Source organism: Salmo salar, chromosome ssa23 (assembly GCF_905237065.1).
Source record: "Salmo salar chromosome ssa23, Ssal_v3.1, whole genome shotgun sequence".
Taxonomy (NCBI): Eukaryota; Metazoa; Chordata; class Actinopteri; order Salmoniformes; family Salmonidae; genus Salmo; species Salmo salar.
Genome location: NC_059464.1, coordinates 31,636,559 through 31,651,204, shown reverse-complemented (window position 1 = coordinate 31,651,204; position 14,646 = coordinate 31,636,559). Strand labels below are relative to the sequence as shown.

At 43.9% G+C, this 14,646-nt stretch overlaps 1 protein-coding gene across 6 annotated transcripts in view; it reads right to left on the bottom strand.

Moving 5' to 3' along the window:
- Nucleotides 1–64: 64 nt before the first annotated feature.
- The window catches only part of LOC106584409 (transducin-like enhancer protein 4), an 84,655-nt gene continuing 70,073 nt past the window's right edge, over nt 65–14,646 (bottom strand). For all 6 annotated transcript variants that reach the window (XM_045706348.1, XM_014169700.2, XM_045706346.1 and 3 more), the window contains 4 exons: nt 13,947–14,094; nt 13,551–13,701; nt 13,345–13,421; nt 65–3,146 (listed from right to left, as the gene is read on the bottom strand). In XM_045706348.1, the coding sequence (XP_045562304.1) occupies nt 3,039–3,146; nt 13,345–13,421; nt 13,551–13,701; nt 13,947–14,094 (484 nt within the window). In that variant the 3' untranslated portion in view covers nt 65–3,038. The remainder of the gene's footprint in view (nt 3,147–13,344; nt 13,422–13,550; nt 13,702–13,946; nt 14,095–14,646) is intronic.

Genomic DNA, 14,646 nt, shown 5'->3' with positions numbered 1-14,646 from the left:
TGTACTGCATGTATCCAACATTCAAAACTGCATTCAATAAGAAAAATGAATACTCAGCAGGCACTTAAAAGATGAACACTTTATTTTTCCAGTCGTATTTCTTGTAGAACACATGGAAAATTCGTTAGGAAGGAAAACAATGCATTTTTTTAAAAGTTCATTGGCTTTAAGTCATTAAATAAGAGCACTATTCAATCCGTAGCGCTGAAGAGCTGTGCTACAGTGCAGTAGAAATTTAAATGTTCCCATTTTCAAGGAGACTTCATTAACGGTAAACACTGCATATGTCGGCTCAATCGAAGATGACCCTTAAATTTCAATCGCGCTACGGCTTGAATCGAGCACTTAAAACAAAAATCATTAACTGTCGTAACAGAGAAAGCAGGGGCTGTGGAGGTTTTACTGACAGTGACCACGTTTACATGCACACCAATATCCCGATATTCTGGATACTTAAGTATTCTGTTTCTAAGTTGACGCATATAACGGGATATGTTTTACAATAACCTGAAAAAGCTTGTATCCCGGTTATGAGAGAACCAGATAAGATGCCTGGGATGTGCTAATCTTTGACGGGATACTGTGGCATATAAACATCTTATCCCGTTTCGAATATCATGGGTGTTGGGTGATGTTTTCATCTGATTGTCAAACAAATCACTTCAAAAAGTAGGCTACCATAATATTTCCATAATGAATTTTTCCTCGACTCCGTACTGGACCGTATAGCTTAGTGACTACTTTCACCCTTATTTTGACAAATTTCGGACATTTAGTAGGCCAGATTATAATTTCCAACATTCGGTAAGCCATTTGCCAACTAGTTAGATTCATGCAGCTTCTCTTCTGTCATAACTTGTTGCCCGAGAAGACTAAAAAAGTAGTACGCACCAGAATGTCTTACATCAATAGAATGAACACCGGTAAAGTTGTCTGTTTCGTTAGGGACCGGGGAGAAAATGCAATAATTCAAACAGTGGAAAATGTCCAAATGTGATCAGTTTGACTGGTTTTAAGGAAATGAAAAGCTGATCAAATGATGAAACACATTTCTAAAAAGACTTGTTTGTCTTGGGTGCATATTTTCATGTGGTTGAAATACTGTCTGCTTGCATAAGTGTCAAAGATAAAACGCATTTTTCTCACTCTAGTTCCTGACAATTTACATTAATTGTATAATTTTACTGCAAGAAATGCATAATTCAGCAGGAGTTAATATTCTATTACACTACATGTGTGGTTATAGACCTACAGTCAGTGTCCATATTCAGTTACTATTCCATTTAACCCATATGAACTTAAAATGAGGAATATTATGTTTATTCATGGTTACAGGGATTCTCACGATAGGGATATCAAAGGTGCATGTAAATAACTGATCCCAAATAAGACCTTAAGCGGGATATGAGCTACAATCCGGAATACAAGTACACATGTAAACGTGGTCAGTGAGCTGAGACACTCACCCGCAATAGCATCTGCTAAATATGTGTATGTGACCAATAAAATGTGATTTTGAATTGAGAGAGACTGTCTATTGTTGACAGGCAATGAGTGGGGTGGTGAGGCAGGCACCATATACTGTACACTTCCCAATGTCTCTTCACCTTTCCCCAACACAGCGACATGACCTAACACCTGCTGCTGTATACTGATTGACTACAGACTGAACAGAAACACTGAAATAGCATTACACACTAATGACTGAGAACCTACATAAGTACAGTTATTACTTCTGCTTGAAACGGGAACAAAAACAGGAATCGGAACAAGCCTTCCCCAAAATGGTAGCCCAGTTTTAGGGCCCTTGTGGTGTTGTGAAAAGGGTAGTACAGTCCAATGCCTGTCACCATCACCAAGGAGAAGGACACATCAGATAGATAAAAAAAGAAAAACAAAAGGACATATTTCCCTCACCCACTTGTGTCACTAGGTCGTGTCACTAGGTCGTGTCACTAGGTCGTGGGTCGTGTCACTAGGTCGTGTCACTAGGTCGTGTAGTGTATCGCTTCATTTTGCTCTCCAAGGCCAACGTACAGACGTAGGCAAACACAGCACCCTCTTAAAACATAAAGCAACAACTATTCAAGTAGCTTGAGCGTGACTTAAAACAAATGTACACATTAAGCTCCGTGACAAGTTCTATCGAAGCAGGGTTTTGCAATATACGTGGATATCATCAATTTCCTTATTTGCTACAAGTTGAAGCATGTAGTATTAAACAGGGAAGTTAAATGAGCATTAAAGGGTGAGTGGTGTCAGGAGAACAAGCCATTGGTAAGCATGAAGATGAACAGCGTAGCCCAGTGTTGCTCCTGTCTGTTTAGTGTTTGTGGCACAGGGGCCCGCTGAGACTCAGATTGACTCTGCTCCTCATTAAACGCGGCCTTTGTGAGACAAAAGTAAAATAGATATTAGGGGAGTGAGACGGGGAGCGCTGCTATGAATATTTAATTGGGTGCAGGGCTGTGTGTGTGTATATCTCTGGGGCAGAGCTCCAGCACTTCTCCAGCCTGGCTCACGGTGATAGCTCTCCCAAGCTCCTGACACCCCTGGCTGGGGAGCTGTGGCGCAGCGTTGGCATCATTAAGGGTTCCACTGTCTGACTAATGAATCGATTGTCTGGTATCAGTGCTCCTCGCTGCAGCTCCCAGAGTGGCGCGCTCCTCCTCTGGGGTTTCCCTTCTGCTGAGCTCTTAATCAGAAAACACTAATTACCCTCCTTTTCTCCCTCTCCTCTTCCTTCTCTTGTTATCTCTCGCTCTCTCCCTCCATCTTACTCTCCCTCTCTCTTGCGCTCTACGCATCTCTCCCTCTTTCTACCCTGCCTCATCCTCAGGGCTATGGTGGTAGTGTACACGCTGGGAGGTGCAGCTAGCTGAGATGAGGGGGGTGTTGTTGTAGGGTCCTTTGGGAGCCGGAGCTGGAGAGCATTGCTACTGTACAAAAGAGCCATAGCTGCCCCCACCTGCCCTGCTGTAGTCCTGAAGTAGGTAACCCCCCCCCCCCCCACACACACACACACTTATTTCCTGTTCTCAGTAGACCACCTCATACACGGTGGCCTTCTTGTCTCCAGAACCAGTCACTATGTACTTATCATCCGGTGACACGTCACAACTCAGGACAGACGAGGACTCCTTGGACTGACAGAGAGAGAGTGATAAGAAGAAAGGAGAGCGGGAGGGGAAAAGAGACGGAGAGAGGAAGAAAAGGAAAAAGTTGTTACAAATCAGTGTCATCCATGAACTCTGATGTGGACCAGAGGTGGACCTGCCAAAGCCTGGTCATTATCAGTAGGTGTAATAACACTCAGCTCCACACAGCTACATGTCTTAAACAAGGGAGTGAAACTGAGTTTAAACAGAGAGACTGATAAGGCACTGCCATACTGTGTTAGATCTTGTCTAGCCATCTTGTCTCGAGGACCACAATGGAAATAAGTCCCAGACTTTGTGTGTTATCCTCTGATTTTATTTATGTGCATGTATGGCTTTTTCAAGTTTTATCTGTGCTTGTTTTTTAAAATGGTTGAATTAATAAACTAAATGGAGTCACAGACAGTATGAGACAGACAGAGAGGTTCAGTGAGAGACAGATGTGTGTTTACTCAGGAACACGTATGTCTGGGAAGGAACACACTTCCACCAATTCTTCCACAGCATTGGGTGAGGTCTGGGAAGGAACACACTTCCACCAATTCTTCCACAGCACTGGGTGAGGTCTGGGAAGGAACACACTTCCACAGCGGTGGGTGAGTGACAGTGATTAGGAGAGATCTCCCTGGGGGTCCCACATGGCACCACACATCACTGCTCTACTCAGGAAGCTAATGTCTCACTTGCCTCATGCCTCTATAGCACCGTTTATACCTGGTTCTAACATGTGTCCTTTGTCCTGATCCTGTCCACATTCTGATTGTGCCCACATTTTTAGACAGGTGTAGATGACTAAAGGATGCATTAAACTGATTGTGATCAGGTCTTCCTGACCACCTCCTGTAAGATAGATATCCAGACACATTGTGTAGACAGATCTGGACAGTGAAACCATTTAAATCACCATTATCCCACCCTCTAAAATCATTGACATGTTGCATCAATATGTGTCTTAAAATAAATAAATACATTATTTTGAAAGAATATCTGGACAAAGGACGCATGTAAGTGTAACCGATGTGAAATGGCTAGCTAGTTAGCGGGGTGTGCGCTAATAGTGTTTCAATCGGTGACATCACTCGCTCTGAGACCTTGAAGTAGTTGTTCCCCTTGCTCTGCAAGGGCCGCGGCTTTTGTGGAGTGATGGGTAACGATGCTTCGAGGGTGGCTGTTGTCAATGTGTGCAGAGGGTCCCTGGTTCGAGCCCAGGTAGGGGCGAGGAGAGACCCGGAAGCTATACTGTTACATAAGCACTAGGTATAAACCAGGCTTATCTCTATGTTGGTCCACTACAGAGTTGGCTCCTTATAGCTCAAAATGCCCTAAAAACACTAGTGTGTATTTTCAGAGGAGGCTGGTGGGAGGAGCTACAGGAGGATGGGCTCATTGTATTGGCTGGAATGGATTATTGGATCGGTACGAAACATATGGAAACCACGTTTGACTCTATTCCATTCCAGGCATTACAATGAGCCCGTCCTCCAATAGCTCCTCCCACCAGCCTCACTGATTACCGCCTAGAAGTATTCATTGAATCAAAATAGGGCACAAAATAACATGTTTTTCGGAATAGTAAATAATATCGGAATAGTAAATAATATATTATGGTCTTTCTGGTGTATTATTGACCATTCTTTACTTTGTAGAAAATTACCAAGTCATTACAAGGGTTTTTAGATCATCCCAGTAATGGTAATTGCTACACAATACATGTTTTATAACAGACAATGGTGCCTGTAACTTTTATTCTTCTTCATCTGACCGGCAGAGAGATGTCTCCCAAGTGGCACAGCGGTCTAAGGCACTGCATCTCTGTGATAGAGGCATCACTACAGACCCTTGTTCGATTCCAGGCTGTATCACAACCGGCTGTGATTGGGAGTCCCATAGGGTGGTGCACAATTGGCCCAGCGTCGTCCAGGTTAGGCCGTCATTGTAAATAAGAATTTGTTCTTAACTGACTTGCCTAGTTAAATAACGGTTAAATAAACATTTCAAAAAGTCAACCCAGGTTCTTAAAGGAACAATCCACCCAAAACCACAAATTCCTATGATTTACAATGTTAAATAACTCTATATTTTTGTTGACAAATTATTCATTTTGTCATTATAACAAGGTTGGTAGCAACATGTGAAAATCGTTGTGGAAATCTGTTGCAGACAAGTCGACTACAAAACCCACAATGCAATGCTCTCTCTGGACTGGCTGTCTAGTTAGCTAGGTATCTACTAGTCAGCAAACGTAGCTACACACAATAATACTAACGTCAATATCAGCATGCGAAGTAGCTAGCTACCTGTAAAATCACCTAAAGAAACCGCAATTTACGAGTACAATCTCAACCATGTTCAAATTGCAGTTCCTCTCAGTCTACCTCAGAGCCCAGGGTGAAGACGTTGTTATGGTAACAACGGCCCTTTCACACAGACACACAAGGCGCATTGGGTGTTGGGTTGCCAGGTCTACCAAAATTCTCCAGCGAATGACTACTCAAAACCCGATCAAAAGGCCTGGAAACAATGACCATATTTTGTTTTTCGCAGCAAGAGAGGAGTTGCCACATGTATCCAAAAATATGTCAAATAAGCTAGCGCTGTTAGTTTGTTGTTCTCACATCACTTGTCATGACGTGCACAACTCTACTCTGTCACGTGACTCAGCTGCCTGCTATACCACTCTTCCAACACAGGTTTGACGTCAAAACACCTAAGACACACCCTCTCCCCTCAGCTCTCAAATTAAGTGGACACTTCTGATGACGTGTCATGACGTCTGACGAGTATACGCTTGCAGGGCAAGGAGCGAGGGCGGAAGGAATACTCTTAACAAAAAAGCTGTTCGAATTGAGGTCCTTGTGTAATGTGATATTGTACCCCCAGCCCAATTGTCCTTTGTATATTATATATAATTGTGTTCCCACATGTACTTCCTGTATTGATTTGTTAATAAAAAATAAAATCGTTCATACCGCGATGATTGTGTTTTCAGCCACAGGTAGCTTGTGGGTGCTTTATATGCGCTACAGTCAATTACGAGTGCATGTCTACTTATATTAAATATATCATCATTAATTTACGCCTACAGTATGATAGCTACCATTAGTTAGCTAACTAACGTTAGCCTGCCTAGCTGAAACTTCTGAAGGAAAATGTTTTAATTCTACAATTTCCAAAAGATAATCAAACAAAAACATATTGAATTTTTACGAGACGTTTGTGCCATGTGCATTAGTAGAACAATTTCTAACTTTTTTGCATTCGTTTTAACTTACACTTGTATGTTGACTTCTCCATTGATGTTGTTTTTAAGTTTTTGCGGACTTTTCTTAGCAGATGTACAATCGTAGCAAATTGAATTATGGGGAGTTTCAGGCCCCGGAGTTAACATAATTGTACACTCGCAAAGCCGACTAAAAACAAGGGCTGAGGGGCTTACGTTGCAAACTTCCCTTGCTTGGCCAATCATTTGGATCACCCTCCAAGATGGCGACAGGGATTCTCCCAAGGGCACAAGGCGAGGGTAAGTGGACGAGGGTGTGTCTTTTAAGTGTTTGGAATGCATCTGTTTGGACCGTAGAGAGTGGCAGCATTCCAAACACTTAAAAGACACACCCTCTCCCCTCAGTCCTCAAATTAAGTGTACACTTCTGATGACGTACCATGACGTCTGACGAGTTTACACTTGCGGGGCAAGGGAGGAAGGAATTCATTTTAAATGGACCGCCCTTGTCCGGAAATTCATCCCTCGTTCGGCCTGCAACGATTGTGTTTTCAGCCACCGGTAGCTTGTCGGTGCTTTATATGCGCTACAGTCAATTATGATTGCATTTCATATCTTGGCTAGAAGACCACGCATCCGCAGACATCGAATATTAGCCATCCTACTATATCAGGTAAATGTAAAATTACAATGTATAAGTGTGATGTCAGGAAACGTTATGTGCGCAAGTTAACGTTTCCAAAAAGCTAAACGAACAAAAACATCATTACATGTTTGAGCCGTCATGTGCATTAGTAGCACTATTTCTAACTTATTTACATTTGTTTTTACTTACGCTTGTATGTTGACTTCTCCATATTAATGTTGGTTTTAAGTTTTGGTGGACTTTTCTTAGCGGATGTACAATCATCGTGAATTGAATTATGGGGAGTTTCAGGCCAGGAGTAAACATAATTGTACACTTGCAAAGCCGACTAAAAACGAGGGCTGAGGGGCTTGCATTGCCAACTTCCCTGATCATTTGGACCAATGACAAAGATGGCCACAGGGATTCCCCTAAGGGCATAAGGCGAGGGTAAGTGGAGGAGGGTGTGTCATTTATGAGTTTGAAACGCAGCCTGAGGGTGACTTCCAGAGAATGGGGAGAGGATCAATAAACCCATCAATTTTGGGGGACACACACTTGACTTGAATGATGCAATTCATGTTCTACTTAAGAAATAAGGCCCGAGGAGGTGTGGTATATGGCCAATATACCACGGCTAAGAGCTGTTCTTGGGCACAAAGCAACGCTATTATAAACTGTTTACCAAAATAATTAGAGCAGCAAAAATAAATGGTCTTGTCATACCCGTGGTATACTTAAGTGATAATGCCCGAGAAGCCGGTGTTTGGAGGATATATAGGCACAGGTGTTGTTAACTTTAACTCCTACATGTACATATTACCTCAACTACCTCGACTAACCTGTGCCCCCACACATTGACTCTGTGCCAGTACTCCCTGTATACAGCCTTGCTAATGTTATTTTACCGCTGCTCTTTAATAATTTGATATTTTTATTTAAAAAATTTACTTATTTTTTTACTTAACACTTAATTTTCTTAAAACCGCATTGTTGGTTATTTATTTTTTTATTTCACCTTTATTTAACCAGGTAGGCAAGTTGAGAACAAGTTCTCATTTACAATTGCGACCTGGTCAAGGTAAAGCAAGCAGTTCGACACATACAACAACACAGAGTTACACATGGAGTAAAACAAACATACAGTCAATAATATAGTAGAAAAATAAGTCTATATACAAAGTGAGCAAAGGAGGTGAGATAAGGGAGGTAAAGGCAAAAAAGGCCATGGTGGCGAAGTAAATACAATATAGCAAGTAAAACACTGGAATGGTAGATTTGCAGTGGAAGAAAGTGCAAAGTAGAAATAGAAATAATGGGGTGCAAAGGAGCAAAATAAATAAATACAGTAGGGGAAGAGGTAGTTGTTTGGGCTAAATTATAGATGGGCTATGTACAGGTGCAGTAATCTGTGAGCTGCTCTGACAGCTGGTGCTTAAAGCTAGTGAGGGAGATAAGTGTTTCCAGTTTTAGAGATTTTTGTAGTTCGTTCCAGTCATTGGCAGCAGAGAACTGGAAGGAGAGGCGGCCGAAGGAGGAATTGGCTTTGGGGGTGACCAGAGAGATATACCTGCTGGAGCGCGTGCTACAGGTGGGTGCTGCTATGGTGACCAGCTAGCTGAGATAAGGGGGAACTTTACCTAGCAGGGTCTTGTAGATGACCTGGAGCCAGTGGGTTTGGCAACAAGTATGAAACGAGGGCCAGCCAACGAGAGCGTACAGTTCGCAGTGGTGGGTAGTATATGGAGCTTTGGTGACAAAACAGATGGCACTGTGATAGACTGCATCCAATTTATTGAGTAGGGTATTGGAGGCTATTTTGTAAATGACATCGCCTAAGTCGAGGATCGGTAGGATGGTCAGTTTTACGAGGGTATGTTTGGCAGCATGAGTGAAAGATGCTTTGTTGCGAAATAGGAAGCCAATTCTAGATTTAACTTTGGGTTGGAGATGTTTGATGTGAGTCTGGAAGGAGAGTTTACAGTCTAACCAGACACCTAGGTATTTGTAGTTGTCCACATATTCTAAGTCAGAACCGTCCAGAGTAGTGATGCTGGATGGGCGGGCAGGTGCAGGCAGCGATCGGTTGAAGAGCATGCGTTTAGTTTTACTTGTATTTAAGAGCAGTTGGAGGCCACGGAAGGAGAGTTGTATGACATTGAAGCTCGTCTGGAGGGTAATTAACACAGTGTCCAAAGAAGGGCCAGAAGTATACAGAATGGTGTTGTCTGCGTAGAGGTGGATCAGAGACTCACCAGCAGCAAGAGCGACATCATTGATGTATACAGAGAAAAGAGTCGGCCCAAGAATTGAACCCTGTGGCACCCCCATAGAGACTGCCAGATGCCCGGACAACAGGCCCTCGGATTTGACACACTGAACTCTATCGGAGAAGTAGTTGGTGAACCAGGCGAGGCAATCATTTCATAAACCAAGGCTATTGAGTCTGCCGATGAGGATGTGGTGATTGACAGAGTCGAAAGGTTAAGGGCTTGTAAGTAAGCATTTCACTGTTAGGTCTACACCTGTTGTATTCGGCGCATGTGACAGTTAACATTTGATTTATGGGATTAAACTTCGCTCTGAAGCCGGCAGCATTGCTGGCTCGGTCAAAGTGATTATCGGAGGGTCTAATTAGCCCCTACCTACACCCTCCATAATTTTCACTCCTCCAGTTTTGGGACACTTGTGCATAGGGCGGAGACACACGGGAACGTGCAAATGGAGGGCTGAGGGGAAGGGGTTGATTTGGGAATCAGCGACACACACCTCTCTGGCCCTGCCCCCCACTCACTCAATCAGCAACAGCCTGCCTCACTGCCTGATAGTCAGCAGCAGCAGGTCGCACTGTCACAGTGAAAATAATAATAAAAAATATCAAAAATTATGAGAAAAGTCATGGCTGACGCGGTGCAATTTAGAAGTAGCCCAAAAACCCGCAATCAATACATTTTCACCCGTGACATCGTTTTCAAAGTAGCCCAACTGCTAGAAAACTATGGTCATGGCAACCCTGATTGCATAATGGTACTTGATGGAAAAACTGAGATGAATAATTTGGTACACTGTTTAGATTGAGCACATCTAAGCGAGATATATACTTTGTCATGACAATATAAACGGATGGAACTGTTCTAGACCAAGCGGATCTCAAACCCTTTGTGGCCGGGGACCCCTTTTGTGATAGCAAATTCATCAGGGACCCCTCAATCAGAACACAACTCGAGTGCGTTCTGATAGCCTATAAGGAGTTTTACTATGACGTCTGAAATCCATGGCTGGACGAAACAGGTCTCGGGCCCGGGGAGAGAACATTTTAAAAGCCTGCCTCTTGGCACTTTTCAAGCTAATTTCCTGCAATTCTACACATTTTGTCATGGGGCAGAGATATTTGTTGTTGTTGCAGCTTTAAAGCGAATATCCTGCAATTCTACACATTTTGCCATGAGGCAAAGAGAAAACATTGCAGTTTTAAAGCTTAAATTACAGTGCATTTATGCATAAAAAAAATAATACATTGGGGGAATAGTATTGAGTCGAAAAGTGTATAATTAGGAGTACTGTGGATACAAATATCCCTGTGAGCCAGGCCCATGTTGCCCAGGGTTAAGAACATACATTGTAGATGAATAATATTACATTGTCTTGTATTATTACACACTTTAAGAACATATTCCATGGATCCCTTGGCCAAAAGTAGTTTCATCTGTTAGTAAAATTCATAAAAAAATGCATTGTATAATAAAAAATAAAAAACGTTTCAAAAAAATAATATATATATATATATATATATATATTTTGAGATCTGGCCGCAGACCCCCTGCAGTACCTCCGCGGACCCCACTTTGAGAACTCCTGTTCTAGATAAGTATGCCCATACCATCGATTGGCTGATTTGGCAATCTGGAGTGCAGGTAATTGTTTTTTATTTACATTTTAGTAATTTAGCAGACATCCTTATCCAGAGCAACTTACAGCAGTGAGCGCATACATTTTTTTTTAAGCGTTATGAAATGTGATATTGTCTTATCCCCTATCTCCAGTGATTAGAACCTTATAGGTTTGACAAGTTCCTACACGATTTCCTGATTTCATAGACGGACCACTTAGACGTTAAATCATGGTGAAAATAGTTATTTTACACACTCATAGAACATACACTATCCTCAAACTGACAGGAGTTTCATGTTTCACTTCTGGGGGTGGATTATCCTTTTAACCCTACGTGGTTCAGCTGTGCTCTCAGCATCACTAATCACAGCTGTCAGAAATACAGGGAGCTGACTCTCTCTCCGACTTCCTCTACAATAACTGAATAAACAATCCCTACTACTGTACCTCCATTCTGTCTCCACCAGGATCTGTCTCTGTCTGCATCAGACCTATGATCCTGTCCCCAGATGGTTCCCTACTAGCCCTGCTCCTCTCTCAATCCATCCCTCCTTTAAACCTCTACCTCCTGGCACTTCTCCCCCTCCACTTCTCTACCTCCACTTCTCTCCCTCCTCTTTCAATCTCATCCTCCTTGCATCCCCTCTCTCCTCCACATGACAGGTACATATCACCAGGGCTGTCAATCAGCAGGCCACTGGTGAGAGAGGCCATGTTGACTGACAGATACGCTCACACTACAGAGAGAGACGGGGAGGAGGGAGAGAGGATGGATCGGTACAAGGGATGAGGTAGTGTTGAGTGAGAGTAATTGGAGGGATGAGAAAGGGGGGGTGTATGTACATGTGAGAGAGAAAGAGAGCGAGAGAGAGATGAATCAGGGGAGTTAAAGTGAGCAAGAGAAAAAGCGAGAGAGGAAGTAGCAGAATAATACCCTTCATAGACAGAACGCCACTACAGTAACATTTCGATAGCAACAACTGATAACCTTTAAGACAATTTAAAAAAGTGCAGCATCAAAAGCGTCTGTACCTTTTCTGACAGTAGAATTCTGCTCCGGCATAGAATGTTCTGTATTGTTTCCCTGACGACAATAAACGTTCCTGATTGCTGTGTTGTTTTTATGCTGTTTTTTTATGGTGGGGAAGCTAGATGTGTTTTCTTTCTACTAAATGTCTTGGTAAGTCACAGTATTTAATGAACTTTTAACATAATATTTTTAGGAGAGAGTGGTCTGCGCGCAGGCAGCAGGCAGGCTGGTTACGAGCAGGCATCTCAAGATTATTATTTACAGTTCGCCTAATGATTGATGTTAGTCCCACTTCAGAAGTGGCATTCCTTTATAGACAAGTAAAATGCCCGTTTAGTGGCGCTTTGAATTTCCAGAGAAGGTTTCGTGTCAGCATTTCAAAAGCTGTAGTATATGTACCCTTACAGACAAACATGCCGTAGCCGAGGAGCTTTCAAGGTTCCACATTCCATATGTCTGAAAAGGGTATCAGTGTGAGAGACACAGAGCGACACAGAGAGAGAGAGACAGACACAGAGCGAGAGAGACACACAGAGAGACAGAGAGAGAGACACAGAGAGAGAGATGCGAGGGAAATTGTGAGACGTCATGTAGAGGGAACTGAGAGGCATTTGGATAATAAAGATAGCCTCTGTGCTCATCAGAGTTCTAAGGAGACACCAGCCAAGGCTGCAGATTCCTCCCTCCCTGCACTAGACTAGCAAACGACAATGACAGCCATACTGCCTCCCTCCCACACACAACACAATATCTCCCCTTTAAACGGTCTTCCTGTAGCTCATCATCACACTCATACATACCCAGCACAGATAAAGCCTAAAGTATGTGTGTGTGTGATGCAGTCTGTTCTCTGTCTGATAAAGCCCAGAAAGTCACCTTGAATCATATCTGTGATAAACAACTTGTCTTTCAACCTCTGTCCCACCCTCACTCTCTCACAGTGGGAAGAAGCTAACGTCCTGCAATTATACACATTTCATTTTGCCAGTGAAAAAATTTGCAGTTTTAGAGCTAATCTCATGCTATTCTATACCTTTTGCCATGGGGCAGAGAGTGAATGTTGCTGTTCTATAGCTAATCTAATGCTATTCTACACATTTTGCCATGAGGCTGAGAGAAAATGTTGCAGTTTTATAGCTAATTTCCTGAAATTCTACACATTTTGCCATGGGGCTGATGGAAAACCAGGGGGCCCCCAACACCACAGGGGCTGCGGGGGGTTGTGCTATGCCAGTGCTCTGACTAACACACACTGATGGGAATAGGAGAATATTAGAAGATTGGGCTATGGATTGGTGTTGGTCGTGGGATAGGGAAAATAGATTGTGTTGGGGTGGGATAGGGTTAGTGTTGGGTTCACTGACGGTACAATACCATATGAGTATTAGCCAGAGGGCTATCCTGCCTCTCTCTCTCTCACCTGGAAAATACTGGCTCCATATGGCGTCCTCCATGCATTCAGCAGATTGTCCTTCCCTGTGCTCACAAACCACTTGCCTGAAACGCACACGTTATACTTCAGAGTTAGCTGATGTATCCAAGCACTATACATCTCATTAGCATAAGTATGCAAGTTAGTATGAGAGTGTATGTGAGTGTCAGTCAGAGTTCTGAGCTTGTACGTACCACAGGAAGCAAACTTGAGGGAGAGCACACAGCTCTCGTGGAGATGCAGCTGGTACTTGTCTGGTTTGGAGACATGCAGCACTTCTACATTACTGCTCTCCATGCCCACTGCCAGCCACTCTCCTGTAGGACAGTAGCCCAGAGAAAAGATCTGGAGGGATGAGAGAGAGAGAGAGAGAGTTCATTACACGACTGAACGGAGCTCATCTGACAAAGATTATCATCTGCATCATCATGGAGATATGATACAACGGAGAGGAGCAGAGTGACTGGTCTGAAATTGAGGCTGATAGCTACACTATCATATTAAGGTGAAGTCTTCTCAGAAAGACAGTCCTGAGTCGGTCAGAGCTAGCGTTAGCTAGTCTCACAACGTCTCAGGTGTTCCATCAGTACCTGTGAGGTGAAGTCGTGCTGCTGCAGCTGTCGTCCCTCTCTCAGGTCCCAGCAGCGTACTGTGTTGTCCAGCCCCCCCGTCCACAGTTTGGTCCCATCGTTGGAGATGTCAATACAGCTGGCCCCGTCAGTGTGGCCCTGGAATTGCCTGGGGAGCACAGAAATACAATCAACATCAACCCAGAGCCATTCAGATGTGATCCATAGTCATCTAGCCCACTGCCCTGCTCTCTTCCCCTCTACCCTTCTCCCCTCCTCTCCACTCTCCTGCCCTACCCTCTCACTCTACTCTTATGCGCTCTCCTCTTCCTCTATTGCTCTCTCCTTATCTACTCTCCTGTCCTGCCCTACCCTCCTCCTCTCCTGCCTGATCCCTCCTCATCCACTCTCCTGCCCTACCCCCCTCCTCTCCTGCCCTACGCCCCTCCTCCTCCTCCTCCTCTCCTGCCCTGCCCTACCCCCCCTCCTCCTCCTCTCCTGCCCCTCCTCCTCCTCCTCTCCTTTCCTGCCCTACCCTCCTGAACTCTCCTCCTGCCCTACCCTCCTCATCCTCCTCCTCCTCCTCCTCTCCAGCCCTACCCTCCTCCTCTCTAGCCCTACCCTCTTCCTCTCCAGCCCTATCCTACCCTCCTTCTCCTCCTCTCCAGCCCTACCCTACCCTACCCTCCTCCTCCTCCTCCTCTCCAGCCCTACCCTACCC